The 21,044-nt window shown below is 31.5% G+C and overlaps 1 protein-coding gene across 2 annotated transcripts in view; it reads left to right on the top strand.

Moving 5' to 3' along the window:
* Positions 1-21,044, top strand: part of LOC121125775 (discoidin domain-containing receptor tyrosine kinase B) — a 222,425-nt gene that overhangs the window by 112,201 nt on the left and 89,180 nt on the right. For both annotated transcript variants that reach the window (XM_040720987.2, XM_071891774.1), the window contains 2 exons: positions 19,054-19,159; positions 20,598-20,718. In XM_040720987.2, coding sequence (XP_040576921.1) covers positions 19,054-19,159; positions 20,598-20,718 — 227 coding nt within the window. The remainder of the gene's footprint in view (positions 1-19,053; positions 19,160-20,597; positions 20,719-21,044) is intronic.

The following is a 21,044-nucleotide window of genomic DNA, read 5'->3' as shown; positions in this document are numbered from 1 at the left end:
AAAACAGACCACAGAGTTAAAAAAAAAGTATCATGGGGCCATGCTTGGTTATTTTATACGTCTATATGTTTAATTTCAGACTGATTGGTGGTTCGACCATTTTAGATTCCATGTTGGGAAAGTTGAAATGATTGATAGAAGGGTAGGGGGTGGGTAGATATTAGCACTGGGGTTCCTTCTCAAAATGCTATACCGGACTATTATGACGTTCACTAGGCCGATTTCATGCAGTCCTCTTAAAATAAGTTCTGTCTAGATCGCCCCCAAAGGAAAATGTGGTTTGGTCTGGTTTGATATAATTTAAAATTCAATTTAGACTGATTCTATAGATGAATTGCTGATGATGTCATGTGTGTTTCAAAATTGTGAGCATTAACCTATAATTACGTGATATAAAGTTAAATGTGATTAATAAATACTCATGCAAATGCGACATCTGTTATAAGAACTGAAATAGAAACATCTACCGCGAACAACAACATACACTATTTATTTTTGCAAATGCGATGTAACGCCGTGTAGAAACGGGTAGTCTATTGAAATCTGACCACAAACTTATTCAATCATTAAAGAAGGTTGAGTGATTGAAATTAATTCATCTTTCGATACATAAAAGCATAAAAGTAAGTGAAAAAACAAAACAAATCTGAGCTATCCAACTCACGAGCAAGTTGGATAAATGAAACTTGATCTTAATCGACGGATTTTCATTTGTGCATTTCAAGCGGCAGGGCATTTCCAGGACCACTGTTAGCAATCCCAATACGTTGGAGAGAAAGAAGGGCCCCGTGTAAAAGGCCAAACTAGATCCAGACAAGTTAAAGAAAACATCCCATGCAAATCCCTTAAGTCCTGCAAGATATTTTATGTTTTAACACCAGACTATCCAGAGAGCTATCAAAAAAGTGGGCAGAAAGAGCCTTGTGAGGGTGGAGAGGCCACTCTTGACACCAGCAATGAAATAAGACCATCTCCTCCATTACAAGACTCTTTTGAAATCTTTTGTGACACTTTGGGACCCTACATACCTGATGCCAATTCCCTCGTCTACACCTTTTGGGTTCAATTCGAGGAACCGCCCAACAATGTCCGTCATCTAAACACCGAGGCCCTCAAAGCCACTGTCAGCCAGCACTGGGAACGCCATGCCAAAGGACTACACCCTCAGCAAGTGACAGTATTTCAGCTGCCACATGGAAGCCATCATTGCCTCTCAGGGCGGTTAGATTAATGATTAAGAGAGGTCAGACACATATCTATTTATTGTAGTGATTTTGTTGAAATACTATTCTTGTTGAAGTTTAAAATTTAATGTGTTCAGATTTTAATGGATAACTCGGTATCTACCTAGTGTGAATTTTATATTTATAAAACCCTATATTAATAACGAATAAATAAATTGTATCAATCTAAGTACTCCTTTTTAGTTTGAATAAATTTCCTTTCTAAAGTGTTTTAATATATGTTTAAAATATTTTAATAGTCATTCAAAGATATACAATTTTAGTTTCTTTCTTTGTAACTTTTTCAATTATGTTGGACTTGTTGCGTCTATTTAGATGAAAAAGCTAAAAATATCTTTATTTTCAGCTATTGAATTTTATGTGTGACTTGTCAATTTAAAGGCAGGTTGGAATTATTATTATTATTGTATAGGGATTTATTGTACATAACATATCAACAAGATGGAAACGCACTTCTTTTTAATTTATTTTTTTGTTTTATTTTTGCACTTTGTATATTCATCTTCTTGCTATAAGATACTTTTGATATGACGTATTGCAAATTTATTTATTTATATATGTTTGTACACATATAAGAGAAATGCAAAAAACAGATGAAAGCATTCACAACTTTTATTTATCTGAATAAGTTTTTTTGTTGCTAAAGATTTGGGAATATCTACTACAATATATTATATTCATATAAACATAATATGTCTTATTTGAGTTTCTTTGGATTTACATCACCTTTTGTTGTGTGTTTGCAAAAAAAATAAAAATAAAGACTAAAGAAATAGGGAGAAGAGAAAATTGCATATCGAAACAGTTAGAGGGGTAATTGAAATCATTTATTAGAAAATTTTCATGGATTTTGTATACAACTATTTTATTATAGTATTAAATCAATAAGCACGTTCGCTGTGGGGGAAAAACGGGAATCGTTATTTGGTAATCCTGCCCATGACTTTACAGTTGTACAATAAATGGCTTAGCGTCATTAAACCCAAAAACTGCGTGTTAGCTCTAACAATTTTAAGAGTGAGTAAATCAACACCAAGTTTTTGTCGTAACGAGTTGAAAGGACCTTACATAATATCGAAGAAGAATAAATCAACCCGAAAATAATTCAATCAAACTCCTTTACTTTGTTGTCACAGAAGTGGTTTCCTCCCAGGTTTGTGACATCCTCCATAAATACCAGGAAGTCAAATAAAAAACAAGCTGTGATATTTTTTTCTGCAAAGAAGCTGAATAATCTTCATTCGATTAGATTTATTTTTGTGACCGAGTGAGACTTATGAGTAACCTTTTAAGATTATCAGGCTTGAGATCTATTGGAGGTATGAGTTCCAAGTTCTAAAACTATTCAAGTGACTACGTACTGCAACCTGCTTCCTACTCTTCAAATAAGAAAGAGGATTCATGAAGAGACGGTGAAGATTGTTTTCATCTCTCTATTTCAATTCTTGGTTGCTTCAAATGTACTGAGCTGTACATTTTTCCTCTCCATTGTCTGTCATTTCCTCCTGCGCTCCTACGATCCAACTTTTGAGTGACTCCTCGAATACTCTCAGTGATTTGCCTTACTACATCCAACCACCTCTTCTACTAATACATTCCAGCTCATAACGAAGAGGACGTCACTGCTCTTGCCTAATCTGATTCTTTTCCAATATGAATAGTCCATCATGTCCTAAGTCTAATGATAATTGATTAGCATTTCATCCATTCGAATTTCTGTCATGTTTGTTTATCTTTCTTTAATTATATACTTATTAATATTAATTATTTTACTCTGGTTCGAGCACATTAGTCGTTACATAAGGGATCAATACTTGACTATATTATCAGAGAAAGGTCTAGTATAAGTCTCAAGGCGTTAGATTGACGCATTGATCTTACAATGAGAGGAAAAGTTGACTTCATAGTGGAGGTGGTAATAGCAAAGGCTCTCATAATAATTTATGCATGCAGATCCAAATTGACTTTTCTTCTGGTAGGCCTGAACAAAACAATCGTGATATATATGACTTAATTGACCTTGAAAGTATACTACGTTTCATATTTTTATTCTATAAAGGGAGACTTTTCCCAATGTTTTAGCAACTCTTACATCTTTTATACGTTTTTAAATAACTGGAGAAAACTCAAGGGGAAAATCAAGGTTAAAGATCTAGAATCTCGAAGTAATCCACCTCCTTATATAACTAAGATATATAGGCTGGAATTATTTCGATATCGATACTCAATTCAACTCAGAGTCCAACAAGGGCCTATGTTTTATTCGCTAAATGTTTGCCTAAATGCGTAATATTTAATGTGAATATTTAAAAACAGAGAAATTCAAACTGTTGAAATGAATTTCTCAAATCCATCTTTTGGGAAAATTGAAAAACACACCTATTAGTAATGATAGAATAACGTTTCTCAAGCTTTATTCTCTAAAGTAAATATTTGAGAGAATACAATTTGATTCTACCTTACATTTTAATAATTTAAAAAAAGAATCAATATTTTGTAGACACACATTTGTGTCAATTAAAGGGCATTGCATTGAAATTTGTGAAATAGTTTAAGATATCCAAGAATTTTAGTCATAGTTGTGAAACTTTATTTGATTAAAAAGCCCTATATTACTCCGATATTATTCCTTTCAAACCATAAAATCTATCAATTCTTCATTCTTTTATTGAAACGATCAATTTTGGCTAATTTATGTACAATTTGCAGCATACTTTAACGATTTAAAGGAATAATTTGATAATTATTTAATAACTTAATAGAAATTAACGATAATTGATAGAAGAATATTAATTTATGACAAACTTCATTTCGAGAAATTATTATTCTAATATACTTTTGTGTTTACAGGTGACAAATATTATTTAAATAGGTCCATATTTTTTCTGAAAATTTTATATATAAAATGATTTAATCAATCTGTTTTGAGTTATTTCCTATAAGATAAAAATGATGGGGAACTCGACTCTTTTTCTGGAAGAAATTCATTTTGAGTTTTGGTTTCTCCTTTTTTTTTTTTTTGTAATTAAACATTACTTCAGTTAATATGATGGCCTTTAATCTCACATGGGTTTCTTGCATCTCAAAAAAAAAAAAAAAAAGTAGCCCTCAGAAGACATTTTTGTCATCATATTTGTTACTTTTAATTCTTTTAAAGCTTTTTTCTCGACATATTTTGAAGAGGGTTTCTTAAAAAGCCTTGTTTAATTAAGCTACAAAAAACCAACAAAGAGATTAGGAAATTTAAAAGTAAAATATTATTTTGTGAAAAAGTTTACATAAGTTTTTTAGTTTTAAATAAAAAATAATTTTATAGAAAAAAGAAAAAAACCTCTTTGTAACTTATTATAAAGATGACTTCTAAAGTATACTCACATTAAGGTGGCTCTAATTTTCCCAAAAACTCTACAAAGAGGATCATACTTTTTTCAAAAATGCATGATTATTTTTTTTTAAATACACAATAAGAATTCTTTTTATACACATTCTCTCACTCTTTCATAGAATTAATATACATATGGTAGTACAAATATAACCCCTACCAAAATGGACACATTTAAGTGACTTTCAAAGATGGTGCTCTTTAACTTTTGACATATATTATAAATTTATCCAGATTTGTTAATGTTTTTATTTTTAAACACAAATGAATCATAGAATAAATAAATTAAAACTGATCCCCTACCAAAAAAGTCCCACAAATACAGGGTGCGGTGAAAAAATCTTTACACTTCGTTTTTGCTACATAAATCAAGGTTCTGTGAATGCAGTGAAATTGTTCCGGTCAAATATATAACATATTCAAAATAAACAAAAACAAGATCTTCCTAAGTGTCTTGGAAACCGAGAAAATGCCATCTGAACGTGACCAACGAATTTTGGTACGTGCACTTTTGGACGCTGGCAAGGAACCAACGCAGATTGCAAAGCAGTTGAGGTTCTCCTATATGAACCCGGACATAAACGCGGTGTTTCAGCAGAATGGTGCGCCTGCACACACGTTCAAAAAGGCACAAAAGGGGTTGGAGGTAAATTGCCTTTCTGTCCAAATAAAATGCGCCAACAACTAACCAGATAAAAACCATTGGACTTCACTTTTTGGGTGGGTGTTGAGTCCTGCACCATTTGTCACCCAAATATCAACAGCCTCAAGGACACCATTAACCACCAATAGAAGCCCATATCTGAGGACTACATCCACAATCGGTGCAAGGCCTTACGTGGCCTCCTGGAAGGCTTCATTGCTTCTGATTACAACTGATTACTGAACAACATCCGGATAAAATTCTAGATTGAAGGGGTTAGAGATTTTTTTTGGCGCACACAGTAACACTTTTTATTATAGTTGTAGAAAATATGACCATAGACGGGATTTTTTTTTTTTTTTTTGTAGATGCAACCTGAACAGGTTTGTCAATTTCACAAATGTTTTATCATTATTTTTTCATCCTGGAGGAGGAAACATCTAAAAAAAAAAAGTGCGTAAACTCATGAATAATGGATAGTATCACTGAGGATTTGTTAGGGAGTCAAAAGAGGACTCTTGAAGAGGACTCGTAGTGAAATTGTGTATCGACATATTCATTATTTATCCATACGTCTGTCTATACATAGAGGGGAATTTGTTTTTATTTCCTTTCTCTCAGGTATGTTAGTACCCAAAAATGGCTCGTTTTGTAGATAAAGTACTTTTTAGGAGAATAAATGACTGACAGACAAAGTTGGTATTGTATATTACATAATATTATTAATAAAATTGGAGATATCCATTTCTTTTAAGTGATACCAAAATTTTGAAATGGACAAAATTTACTGACTTTCATATTTCAAACTACGGAGTTTTGCAATTAGTGATACCAAAATTTTTAGAAGGTAGAGCCAATGTTAAATATAAATTAAATTTAAAAATATTTTACAGAGATTATGTTTTACTATAAAAACAATAAAATGGAATTTATACTTATGACATAGATTTTTATGTCTCTAGCATAATTATTCAGGGAAGTATTTGCGTTCAAAGAACTAATATATGACAATATATTTCTTATATTCAGCCATGAACTGATCATTTCTCCTGTTCAGAACAGGGTCCACTGTTAAGACTTCTTGTCGGAGTAAATCTTGTGCAGGGAGGAGATCGTACACCCTCTGTCGTTTTCGTTTTGCTTTTTAATGGCACAAAAACAAAACAAACATCAAATTCTAGCTTTTTGTCAGTTCTTTCGAATGGTGTCAAGTATAACATTCTCCGTCTTTTAGAACTTAGGCTAGACAGCCTTGAAGAGGATCCTAATTTTTGAGTCCTCACCCTGTATAAAAAAGAAAATTATATTGCTGCACACAGTAATATGACTGTTCTTTAATAAACATTGGTAGGTAGATCAATAAATATTTATTCCAAGACCTTTATGTGGCTATAAAAACCATTTGCTTTTATTTATTTTTGTATTTCTTGTAAATGTTTATTGTATGTATTTCATTTGAATGTATGGTTTAATTCTACATACTAATATGTAAGTAAGAGTTTGGGGAAAGGGTAATTTACCTAGTTATAGTTATTTTTTTCAGAATAAATGTATAGGCATGCATCTGATCTGTTCTGTTTTCTGGGTTGAAAGTTTGTTTTTCGTTCTTGGAGATCTTTTCTACTGGGAATAAAAAAAAACGGAGTTTGGGAAAGTTTGAAATATCTTTCGCTATTTTTTGCAAGGTACATGCCAAATTATGTGGGTTTTTTTAACATAATTGTGTCAAAATAGTCCTTTTGAGGCCTTTTGTACCGTCCTTAATATGATGATATGTCTCAATATTTTTCTCATTCTGCACAAATAATTTTTCTGCTGGACACAGTCAAAAAGAAGACATTTCGGAGAGTTTAAAGCCACTTCTGGCTTGATGCGAGGCATTTTAAGTTAAAAAAGATGTAATTTTCAGTCAAAGTGAAAGGCTTAATTTACCAGCCTAAATATGAAGCTATGAGTGAATATGTTTCACGTGGTATAGGACATTTTAGTTAGAAAAAAAAGGTAATTTTTGGTCAAAATAGGTTCCTTTTTTGTCCTTTGATACCGTTTCATATATGATAGTATGAGTCATTACTTATCTTCTCATGTACAAAGACTTGTTATGCTGGAGACAGAATAAAATAAAATAACCTATGGCAAAGTTTGAAGCCTCTCAAGCCATTTTTGGTGTGGTACATGCCATTGAAAATTGAAAAAAATTTTTTTTTCTGTCAAAATTGGCCATTTTTAGGCCCAATATCTGAAATATAAAGCTATGATTCAATATTTTCCTCTCTTTTCACAGATACTTTTTTGCTAAAGACAGCCAGAAAAATTAGCTTTGACAATGCTTAAAGCATCTAAAGTCAAAGAGTGTATATATTTTTGGTATTTGATTAATCCGTTAGAAATATTTATCACCTTATTTTGAATCATTTGAGGTTTTAATATCTGCTCAAAGATTTGTGGGTTCCCTGTTTTATCAGACATAGCATGTCAAAAGTGAACTGTGGGTGCTTTGACAGTTGTTGAGCAAAGAGGAGGATCATTATTATTATTGTCCCATATTGATGCATGATCCAAGTAGTACCATAATTCTCATAATGTATATGCATGACTCTGTCCCGGTTTTTGCTTTTATATTTTTTCTTTACTCCCGAAATATCTTTCTTTCTTTCTTTTTGCGGAGACAATTCCAAAAATTAAGCTTGGAAAAGCTGTCAGACAATTTTAATTTGGTTTACCTAAAACGTCCATCAAGAGCATAATAAAATTTATGGGAGAATTCTTTAGTGACATATCTAATTTTAATGACTTGAGATATAAATATTTTTAGGGGGAAGTATATTGAAAAAAAAAAAGAAGAAAATATGAACCTAGAAACAGTAACTTTTATTTTATCAAAAGAATAGGAAATGCAAAAATGGTCTGAAAAGTTTACAACCTAACAAAGATAAAAGACATTGTTTCTGAATTTTTATTTTTTATCGTAGTCTCCCTAAAGTACTCTGCGTTTCTCTCTGCAAATAATTGTTCACGAAGGTGATTCTCTCTTCATTTGACAAAAATCTTCCTTAAGCTTGTCAAGTAATGATGCATAGTATTTGCCTATAATGATTTGTCCTTTTCAAAGATAATCGATTAAAATAACTCCATGACTTTCCCAAAAAACAATTGCGATCACTTTCCCTCCTGAAAAAAATAGTTTTGTTCAATTTTGACAAAATCCCTCACATCAGCTCCCTCTAGCGATTGTTACAAAATAACTTCACGTCCAAAGTGGCGTCAACTTTGGTGAGTAACTCTCAACTGACGCTTGATAGAACTGACTAGTTTTTGTTTACAAGTGCTACCATGTTCACATTGAGTTCGGAATCTATTCATACCACCCTTTTAGATACTTTTTGATGGAAAAGTGTAGTCTGACGGTCTTTTTGGGTACGATAGATAGTGAAACTACAAAAGAGGGCATGAAGATCACTGAGCTGCCATATCATTAATAGTTTTTTTTTTTCAAATTGAAATGCTCTACATAACACCAAAAAGTCCTTGAGATTCTTCATACTATGGCCATGTTTCTTTTGGTATCTGCTTGGTAAATGGTCCATGTGCCTAGAAAATGTATTCAATCAAACACAGAACAATCTATTGTATATCTATATACATATATAAATTAAAGCAGTCCAAATGTTTTTAATAACCTTAATAAAATGTTACCTGGAGTATTTTTCTCTCTACCTTTTGATTAGGGTATTTATGTACCAATGAATGTTTGTATATTTTTTCCGTACGTATATTTTTTATTTATTTTAATTATTTGTTGGGGAATAAATGAGGCTATTAAATTTTATATCTTTTCCCTCCCTTTTCTCTACATACTACTGAAAACAGTTCCTCTCGACCCATTAATAACTCCCTCTCTGAGTAAAACGTAATCAATATTTTATTAATATCCATTTAGAACTACGCAATAGAGAAGAGGGTATAAAATTCTTTTTGAATTAAACCATGCGTAAATCATAGTTTCTAGAATATTTATGCTCATTGTGGCCACCGCTAATAGCAGGTGATCCTTAAAACCTGTCCTGCCAGTGTGTAAAAATCAAAGAAACTGAAAATTAAGCCTTAATTTGGGTGTATTACTGTCGCGATTGATTCCTGGTAATCCAACGAAATTAAATGTTGTGGAAAGAAAAATATTTTTTTAACAATATTTGCATGTTTTTGCCCTTTGGTTTCCTTTTTGCATAAAATTTGTTCCTCTTAGTATAGAGGGGGAAAACGTTAATACATTAAAGGCCACAATTTTGTTTGGAGTGCCGACAATGCATCGACGAAAAAGCTCTGAAAATCGGGTAATACATTTCTTTTTTTTTGAACGCCAATTGCCAATGTGTTAAAATATGGAGAGACAATTCATAGAGGAAACTTGAGAGCAATAGTTTTGTTCGCTGTAGGTAGATATTTTCCTTTTAAGAAAAAATACCAAGGGTACGTGGTAATTTCTTGGATAAAGCTATTGACATTGTCAAATACAAACTGTCAATTCAGCAAGATACATGAGTAGTTTCAATAAAATTGTTTAGAGATATGAGTATTTTCATCGATGGAGACCAATGGATTGATTATTATGTTTAAAATATTTAGTATGTGATTGTTTTATATAATTTTGCGCTCGTCTTATTGAAAATTTTGTTTGTTTTTAGGGGTAGATCTTGGCGAGAAGGTCTAATCTTTAGTTGAAATACTTATCCGTTTAATGAAATTCCTCCTGCAAATTCATTTGTATTATTTCATGTTTTTAATGTATCTACATATATTATATAAATAAAGATTAAAAAATAATGACATGATAGCTAAGCTGATTTCACCTATCAAGTTGACCACCTTAATTGTTTGTCTACATCTTTAACATCCCGGCAACTCATTTTTTTCACAACTATAGTGAGGATTATACAGGAGTATGCATAAAACATGTTCTGCTAGTATGCAAGATTAAAATAAATGGAAAGTTGAACGTGTTAATCCTGACAATTTGAAGATTGCTGAGGAGAACAGTAGCCAAGCAGTCATTACTTGATATTACATCAGCTGCAAGCAGCCGTGAGAGGAACGAAATTAACACAAATCCCATTCTGCAAGGACACATCGACAAAAACTACCCTGGGGCCGATCTTCAGTTATACCCCGAGCCCACTTACACTTTTAACTCCCAAGCAAACCTTCTTAGTTATTTTCTGTCTTTCATCATCACACGCACTAGTTATTATTTAATAATTAAATTTTCTCTCATCAAGAATATAATGAACACATCATTGGGAAATAAAAAGCCCTGTTCAGATTGCCAATTATAAGAAGCCGCTCCCGCTTTTTAGGACATATTTTTATATGGTGTAGGGAAAAAATGGCTGTGGAAAATACGACAGGAAAAGAAAGGAAAAATGTATGCAAGTCGAAGGATCTTATCGAATATGAATAATCAATCAAGTGTAACGATATTATAATTTATAACAGAGAATTAAGTGGTTAGCACTTTTTCCATTGGAGTCGCTGTTCTGTTTATTCATTTTTATTTTATCATTATATATATTATATTGGTGATAGTTATTATATCAGTTTAAAAGAATCTATGTATTTTATCCAGTTACACACTTTTTCTTTTGTTTTTCTTGCCGTTTTTCCACTGTCGTGATTTCCTTGGAATTTTTTCTAAAAACCGTTTTATACACCTTTACAAATAGCGCAACCCCATTCTTCTAATTAACTAAGCGGTAAATATGCACATACATGGTATGATGATTGATTCAAATGCTAAGTTTATACCTATTTTTAATGATATTTGAAATGACTACATTGTATTATATATATATATATATTTTTAATTATACAATAAGAGGTTCTGTGTAATTATTCCTCATTTCCTCCTTAGATAATTAAGTCCCTATGATATATAAGTTTGTTTGTTTTTTGTCGTAGTGAAGGAGTTTTATGTGGTCAGACTGTTTTTGCTTCTTCTTATAATATATTTTGAGTTTGCAACAACTTTAACCCATGTTGTTACTTAATATACTTACACATAAATATTCGGGCTGACAGATTGTACCTTTTTATTGTTTATTTAAAAAATAAAATTTTATTCTTGTTACCGTGCCTTTTGACTCTGTGCAATTTTGCAAATACACAAAGTGGGATGTATTTTCCTTTTTTTTTAAAGACAGGTATATTTTTATCGCCTATAAATACAAATTTATGCAAGAGTTGTCTCTGAAAGAAAATGACAATCTATTATTCATATATTTTAAAAAGGCTAAATGTGTTCTTTTAAAATATGCAATCACCCCTCTATTATTGAACAATCAACTATTTTTAGCAGATGTCACCCCCTATTTTGTTTATCTTGTTTATGGCGATCAAAACATTGCTTGTGCTTTAGTCAGACTCGATGATTTCCATTATTTTATTCACATTTTCTAAAATTGGTCTTACATTTTTGACATCAAAATTTCCGGAACGTAATCAACGAAACGAAAATACCACGTAATTGGTTGTTAGAGTATCAGAACCATAAACACACTATTCACATTTTCAGCTGCCTGGCTTATATTGTTGCTTTTTTATAGCAACTGTAAAATAAGACGACTTTTCTCCTAATGTGGTGTCCATCTTGCATGTGAGTTCAAGCAATACTGAGTCAAACAGTTACAAAACTATTGAAAAGTTGTTTTTTTTATTACGAAATATCTACCATCCAGCAATAATGGATTTCTGTTACTATACCGATTATTGTCTCCCTAGAAAAGAAGAATCGGGACGAGGCTATAATATGTAATGCCCCCCACCCCCAGTTTAAAGAAAGTGTTTTCTCTTAATCCCTACGTACAAGTGAAGTTGTCCATAATATATAACAAATCATGACTTATTCCCAATATAGATATTTGAAATGTGTCAAATTTGGCAGATGTTGTACCTATTACTTGGCTTCTTTTTAATATGAGTATGCATGCATACATTTTATCAGCCTTTTTTTTTTACCTACTATCTAACAAAGTAAATGTACACGGAGGTTTTTTGTCTCCAAAATGTACAAATTTATGTTATCGTCAAATCTTTTAACTTTTAATATCATGCAGTGTTTAAGAGATAAATCTGGCCAAATTTTGACTTCATGTAGATCAATAACGAGAGTAACATCGTCGCCGTATACGACCTTTATTTAACGTTATAAGTATAGAAAAAACATTTTATTCGAATCAGCCTCCGTCAGACGCCAGCATGCCCTCGATCATCTACATGAAGATGGCACAAGTGTTTTGATATAAGAAGAATTTAGCCTCTTACCCCTAGGAGCAATGCTGAACATCAAAACCTTTATGGAGAGGGGAGATTTGGAACAGGCCTTCCCCTTGAACTTCCTCTACAGGTAGGTACATGGAATTTATGTCTAGATAGCTGGGGGGGGATGTCGCAATTTCCAATAAAGTTGGGACATTGTCTTGAAGCCAATATTGGACAATTTTGTCTTGGAGATCTATGACATTGAAACTAGATTTGACAAAATGATTAGTGTTTTTATGATTACTTGGAATCGATAACTCAAATAAATTTCTAGGGGATTCAGACTCCTGCTCTAAAGCATTATGCTGCTAGCCTTCACACAGTGGCGGGCCTTGACACAGGACTTGTATTCTAACTCTCCCTTGATGTAGAAGTACAAAGGTTTGGTATCTGCAAAGTTGGTACAGAGCACCGAAAGTATCTTACATCTAAAACATTGAAACTAGGGTTGATAAAATAATTGGTCTTGTTTTGGACTAATTGAAATCGATCACTCCGATAAAATGCTGGAGAATTCACGGAAAAATGATCGATTATGTACTTTTTAATATATGTCAGTTTTTTATAGCTTCAAACTGTTCATAAAATGAAAAGAAATATGATAAGTTTCATTTAATAATCGAAGACACTTTGGCTCACTTGAAATATAAAAGTGATAATTTCTTTTTTTAGAATGAAAGTATTGAATAAATTTGTATCATACCTTAGGAACAGTGTTTAATTCAAGAAATCCTTAAGTTCATCTTAACAGTTTTGAGTTCTTGAATTTGATGCAGGTTCTTGAACATCATGAATTCTCTTAATTCTTGGATCATCAGGTCAGATTCTGTTGTTGTTTTTTTGTTAAATAGCTCAAGTTTTTGTTAACAAACATTTTTAATACTTTTATAAAAGGACAAAGTTTTCTACTTAAATCATCGTTCTTAATTCCTAATTGCCTATATTTGTACAATCTGTGAGTACAAGCTACGCCTTTACAAAATTACAACTTGAATGCAAAACCCACATGTACATGTAATTGTAATTTTAACTTCCTAGAAACACATTTTGTTTTGTTATTCCATGGAAATCAAGTGCTTTTGATTTCTCATGTATATGTATGTTCATTGTATAGAACCATACTAATTAAATCACTGCTTGTAGTGGTTAATTAGTACTTTTAGCCTAACTCAATAGAAAAATGCAACAATAAACATGCAAAAAAAAAAAAAAGAGAAAAATCCCTTGTAATAGGGTAGACCGGGAACAGTTTGAAAAAATAAACATAGTACAATTATAATTTTGTAGTAAGAGTTATAAGTTGTTCTTTCAATATACATCTATCATCCATTTTTATCCTCGTCTTTTTTCCCATCTTTTTTATACGTTATACTTGTTTTTGGCAAGATAGCCCCGAGTTGTTTTGACTTAGAATGCCAAATTTTAGCAGAAAATACTAATTTATATCAGCTGTTATTTTAATTTATTAAATATTATGTTATACTACAATACTTTTTCCACAAAATGCATTGAAATAACACTTTTGTGGTGGTGTAAGCTACGGGACAATTCCCTAACTTTTTCTTTTTGGCTCTGTTACTCTGAGTTGGTTTGACTAAGACCTCCAAAGTGTTGAGGCAACAACCCTACATATTTCGGCTATTGTTTAAATGGTTATACCAGTATGTAGTTTCCCCAATAACTACATTTGAATGTGACTAGTCAAATGTTAGGGATGGACTGTTGTAACAGTTAAAAAAAGAACTATAAAGTATAATTTTGTCAAAAGGGTGAGCATTTTTTCCACTTTTCGTTTCCTCCCCTTATATTAATCTTTTTAGCAGCCATATGTCGGTTTGTCCGTTTGTTAAGTCACAGTCCTAAATTCCAAGGAACATTCCTCATGTTTAATACAAAATCATTTTTATTCTGATAAATACGTACTTTTTACAAAAGAAGTCCATATTTGTTAATTCCTTTTTTGAGGAAAGGGGAGATCATTATGCTTGTTAGAATTTCACAATATAATCAAATAAAAAAGAGTTGGTTTTTTTCTATATGCATAAAGTCCCTCGGAACTTGCATTAACATTACTTAATTGAGAAAAAACGTGATTTCTAGAGGGTCATGTAAAACTAATTTGTAATATCTTTTAGTACTCTACTTATCTATATCTTGTGTTTAATTTGTCCTCCTTTACGAGCAATAACAGAACGCTGGTGAAGAGTTTGATAGCACTTAATGATGAATACTATGTTCATAGCGTACTACAATGTCATGATAGCAGCTCGGAACGAATCCAAATTTATATGAGAGGTGTTGCAATAATTATTCTCCTACAAATGTCCTCATCTGCAAAGTCCAGGGGATTGAGGTCAGAGGTGGGAGAAGGTCTCATGGAGGAAGGCCCTAAGTCACCAATATTGTCGCGGCAAAGCTTAGGATCTCTTTATCTGTACAGGGCTATGAAGGACTTTTTGTTCTTGGAAAACAGTCTGGATGGATATTTCAAATGTCTCTGCTGCGTTTTTGGCACTGACAACGGTGCGAAAGAGCTGTGCTTTTTCATTTTTGCTCTGGCTTTTTTATAATTGAAGGCATGGGATAAAAACTGAGCAAAAATATTAAGTAATGATGACTGATATATAATTTTAATGTTTATAGCAATTACTAATAAAAGCATATAAAATTCTTTTGAACGTGTATTTAGTGATATGGAATCACACCCCAAGATTCCTAGGTTAGATGGAGTAATTGTAATGCTTTAATATTTACGTATACCCTGTGAAAAATCTTTACACTTTTAATCTAGACATTTATTCAGATGTATTTCAGCTACTAGTTGTAATGAGGTATGTCAATAAAATAAAAATAGCATATATGACGTCTTGTCTATCCTAATGATATATGTAGTCCCCCTTGGCAGAAATAATGTCTTCCAGGCGGCCACGAAAAGCCTGTATCCCAGTGGTGGTTGACGGTATCCTTAAGGTTGTTGATATTTGGGTGACGGACGGTAAAGGCCTTGGACTCAACATGTACCCAAAAAGTAAAGTCCAAGATGATGGCGTTTGGTGAGTAGGGGGCCACATTTTCCCTGGCCAGAAAGGCAAGTTGTCCTTAAACCGCTTCTTTTCCTTTTTGGACGTGTGTGAAGGCACACTATCCTGTTGGGACACGTCTGGGAAGTTGGTCTTGCCCAATGGTAACAGCTCCTCCCCTGTTGATATCTTGCCAGAGTCCAAAAGTGTGCGGAGCGAAATTCGCTGGTCACGTTCAGATTACATTTTCTCGACACTTTGGAAGATGTAGTTTTTTTTTTAGTATTTGAACGGAACAATTTTGCAACATTCATAAAAAACCTTGATTTATGCAGCAAAAAATAATGAAAAAAACACCCTAAAAATAAGTTTTAACCAATGTTTGAAGAATAAGAAATATGTTGGATTTTTTTTATTTTTTATAATACAATAATTTAATTGTTTGTGTAAATTTAGTGCCTGCGTCTGTTTATATGTTTAATAAAAGAAAAAGACTGTTGAAAGAGTTCCTTATTGAAGCAGTTTACCCTATGTATCATTATTGTCCTTTTTACTAAGCCTGCATGAAAAAAATAACATGTCTATAAAAGAGAGAAAGAAAGAAATGGCATAAAGTGTTATGTTGTTGTCATAGAAATGAATGAATATTAATTACTTAGACGCACACTCAAAACAAAAATAAGTCATTTAGTTGAGTATACCATTACATACATTTGTAATTGTAGGGGAAAATTAATGAAAAATGTCAAAATGTATTAACATAAAGGTTAGAAAAATAAGTTCTACAGGGTGCAACAACGAAATCTGACGCTTCAGATATCTGGACTTTTCCACGACTATGTGTTTATGGAAATAAGAGTAATCCCAAATATATATGTCTCTAGGTCCTTGAGGTTTTTTTATTTTTATTTCAGGTTCATCTAGTGCGTATTCATTTATATTGATGTGGTTGATCTCTTTAAGCCATCAAATAATTGTTTCAGCTACATAATCCTAACTGAGAAACAGTGGAATATAATTGGTTAGTTAATTCAAGACGGAAACACTTTTTTTACTTACTCTTTGTAGTCTATTCTTGAGGCAAGGGTATATGCAAGGCCTCAGAAGAATTTTTAGAGTCTAAAACTGTCGCTGGTTAAGGTATGGGACCACATAGGGCACAAAGTTATTCTAATTGCCGTCAAGGACTTTATTCACCATCTGACGGTCACTGTGAATGCTGGAGGCTGTCATTTTCTATGAAACTTTACTATATGACAAGAAAATTAAATTAAAATTACATGTACAAAGTTTAAATGTCGTATTTGTACAATATTTTTTGTGATGAAATATACAACTCAACGTTTCATTTAGTAGCCAAACACCGCCATGGAGTCAATTTCAGATGAATTAGCATATGAACATTTTGAGAGGCAGAAATCAGAATCACTTTTTTGATGATTTGAATTATTGGCCTGATTCTATAAATACAGGGGAAAAAAAAGAAAATATCGATGTTGTCTTTTAGTTGATTTTCCTTCAGAAACTGGTTTAATGTTGATACACCACATATACATTTTATGTTCATACGTCATTGCAATTATGACTTTGATCCCTTCGTGGCCTCGTGCTCTCTGTGTCATGTTTAATAAAGGTATTGCAAAAAAGAATCAAATTCCTAACATTTGATGATTAATTTACTTATTCGTAGGTATTTTAATGAATCTTTTTCTCTTGTTTATGACTTTCTTTATGTTGTCCCTTCTTGATATGATCTTCGAACATTAATTTATGTATATTTATATATATATTTTTTTTAACTTTATCTTTGTTTTTCATCAACTTAATATAATTAAATCTTTTGTTAAAATATATAGACAGGAATGCCTATATCATTTTGAGTTTTCTTCATTTCCAATGGAGTATGAATGCTGTTTACTCTAATTACATAGTTTGTTCAAATAACGTTCGAGAATGACACCGTCTTACCACGAAATAAAACAACTCCCTGAATAATAATGATATTATTAAATCGCCTACAATATAATACTATAGTTGTACGTCTCCTGATAAAAAACATTGGGCATTTATTTGAAGAAAAAAGAAGATATTCACATACTATAGCTTTAAAATAAAAGTTGTTTAGAATTCTGAGTTATATACCCTAAAACCTAATTAGACTCTGATCAGGCAATTATTCCTGGAGTGTTCTGGAGGCCACGTTTATTTTTTTCGTAATAATTTGATTTTTTTCATAAATGAAGATCGATTACCCGTGTCTCAAAGTATTTTTTAATGTATAGATCGTAGATTTGAAATACACCAATCAAATTTAATATCCAAAAAACGAATTATCGTACTAACAGCACGTATATTAATTTACAAATTTTAAAAAGAAATTAGGAAGAGGATTAGCGAGTTAGTCTTAGTATTTTTCTTCATTACGTTTGAAGGAGGAACATATTTTATTATTATGTTGTCCATTGACAAGTATTTCAAGGATTAATAAAATAATTCCAAATAAAAAATTTGATATGAGTACTTCTAAGTTTTTTTAAATATATTTCTTTATCATAAACTCAAAATTGTATTTGCAGTACAACTTTAAATATAATAGCGAGAAATACTTATATATTAAGTTATATTGAGGAGAAAAACAGATCCTAGATTGAGACCCACAAAACAAAAACACGATTTGAAAACAATTTAAAATTGGTTACGGTCTGCAATCCCGATCTTCATCGAAATATCAAATCAAATCGGCTTAGAAAACATCATTTAAGACCTGAACCAGAAAAAAAGTAGAGTTATTCACGGATTTTCAACCTGTCTTCCTATAAAATATTTTGTTCATCACTGATACATGAGTTATATGGGCTTATTTTTGTCCTATGCAGTTAATTTGAATTTGACTGAAGTTATGACAAAAAGTGTATTTTAACCTGCTTTAAATAATAAGGATATACTTTTGAACTAATCAAATTCATGTATGTCCTTATTTAAACTTTTTTATTTATGATCAACTTGTTGTAGACTAATTAAAAAAAAATGCTACATTCTTTTTTTCAAATATTGAAGGTTATTTATGAATTGTCAACATAAAAGTCGGCTGTTATTATTTTTGTAAATATCGACTAATACGCTCAAATGGCTAATTAAGTTATGTTCCTTGAGTTTGATTAACAAAGGGTTTTGATTCAATGATTGTAATTTGCACTTATTACGATTAAAATCATCTGTTTTCTCACAAATTACAATCATCATAGATATCACATTAATAAGATAGGGGGAAATGACGTCACTCCTATCTAATAAATATTGTATCACGCCATTTTCTTATTAATTCAAACAATTAGGTATTGAAAAATAGTTTTTTCTCAATTTCTATTTTTTTCATAACAGCTTGCTTTAATGATGACATGTCCCATTTCATTTCGACATTATTCCATCATTGTTTTTGTTTTTTTGTAGGTATGTGCAATGGAACACTTGGAATTGGATCCGGTGAAGTTCAGGATCATCAACTTGAGGCTTCTTCCGCCTTTGATCTCGTGTCCACTGGACCTCAAAATGCTAGGTAATACCCTTTTACTGTAGATTTATTCACATACTAAAAGGTATACCCGGCGGCATGTACCAGAGTTATTTGTTAACTTATGTAACACACAAAGTTTTTTACCGTCTTCCTTATCATTTCAATAATCCATCTGATTTATTTATGAGTAATTATGCCCAAGCTTAAATTTAAATATTTACATGGGGCGAAATGGTTCTTTATAACTCACTGAGCGTTGGTTGGATTCCTCCTCGCTAATAGAGAGGAGTATATATTTAATGTATATGGAGAGTGATAAAAATTTAATGTATTTTTTAGCTGACTCTCTATTTTAGTGTTGGCAAACTATTGAGTCAACTACTTTCATTTCTTAAACTAAGGTCACATTGTTATTTAATTCTTGAGAAGTAAACTTTCTTTTAAACTACATTCCAATACAATTAAAACCGTCTGCATAAAAGACGGATAGTGACCTTGAAGATTTCTTGCAGACTTATATTTGTAAGTCGACATTTGAGTAATTAAAAGCTCTTTCAAATAATTAAAAATACATTTAATAAAAAATCTACAAAATTGCAAACGTCGTTACTAAATTACTTACTTTTAAACCGTTTAATTATCCCTCATGTCTTTCATTAATTTATGTGAGGACTTTTTACTATTGACTAGGTATTATAACTAAACGGATTTTTAAAAAAATTATTATATTTAATTTGATTATGTAATGATTTTATAAAAAATATAACACGTTGAGCTTTCTACAAACGCTCATAGCTTCCTTTTTATTTCTTTGATCCTGTAGTCACAGAAAATTTTTATTCATACAGATTTAAAGATCTATAAAGTACAAAGATCGACTTAATGATGCATTAATCATTAAAAAAATGTAATGTAGTACTTACTTTTTTAAAGAAAATGTATAAAAAAAATATATTTGATTGAAATTCACTCCTAAATAAATATGTGAGTATTCCGAAATACCTTTGATCTTTGAGATTACCGTAAGGGATTTGGCATATTTATAATAGTTTTATTAATAGTATAAATTTTCCCCTTTTCTTCCATAATTTATTTTTTAAATCTATGCTTTTTTTTAGAAGAAAAATGGTGTTTTTTTTTGAGAGAGAATGAAGTAATTACTTTTTTCTCTCATTTTGCAAATATTCTTTGAAAAAAAAAAAAAGATGTCAAATAAAGTTATGGGTCTCCCGTTACGTATTACCATTCTGATAAACTTTTATTTTATTGTTTTTCGAATAATAAAAGTAATAATGTTTCAACATGAAATAAACTACAAATTCAAAGGAGCGTAAATTCACAATTTTTATTTTAATAAAAAAGGGATTTTCTTAATGTTCTTTTTATATTACATTATTATGTTTTTTTTTCTCTCTCTCTTCATTTGTAGCCCTTATTTTACATAACAATAAAACAATACTTTTTTATTCCTATTTGGTAGACTACATAAGGAAATCTATGGAGGAGCCTGGTGTCCCCTCAATACCATCAAATCCGGTGTACGGGAATGGCTTAAAGTAAGTCTGCACGGACATCACGTCATCACAGGAGTCGTGACTCAGGTAATTAACTTTTGAGTAGAATTTGTGGTGTTTTTGTGCTTTTCTTTGAGAGAGAGAGAGAGATTTGTGATCTAAAGGCTCTTATGAATGATTGTTTGAAGTGACGTTACACCTTACAAAATACTACATATGCAATGTGTCTACATACAAATAATCTTAAACAAAAATCAAGAAATAGAGAAAACCTCAATTCGTGTTTGACACTTACATTGATTGCACTATTTATTTTTTTAATTCACCTCATTTTTTAATTAGTATGGACCTTCAAAGGACTGCTGACAAAATTTAATGACAATTTGCCTTTTACTTTATAATTTATTGTTCTG

Source organism: Lepeophtheirus salmonis, chromosome 11 (genome assembly GCF_016086655.4).
Source record: "Lepeophtheirus salmonis chromosome 11, UVic_Lsal_1.4, whole genome shotgun sequence".
NCBI lineage: Eukaryota > Metazoa > Arthropoda > Copepoda > Siphonostomatoida > Caligidae > Lepeophtheirus > Lepeophtheirus salmonis.
This window is presented reverse-complemented; position numbering and strand designations above follow the sequence as displayed.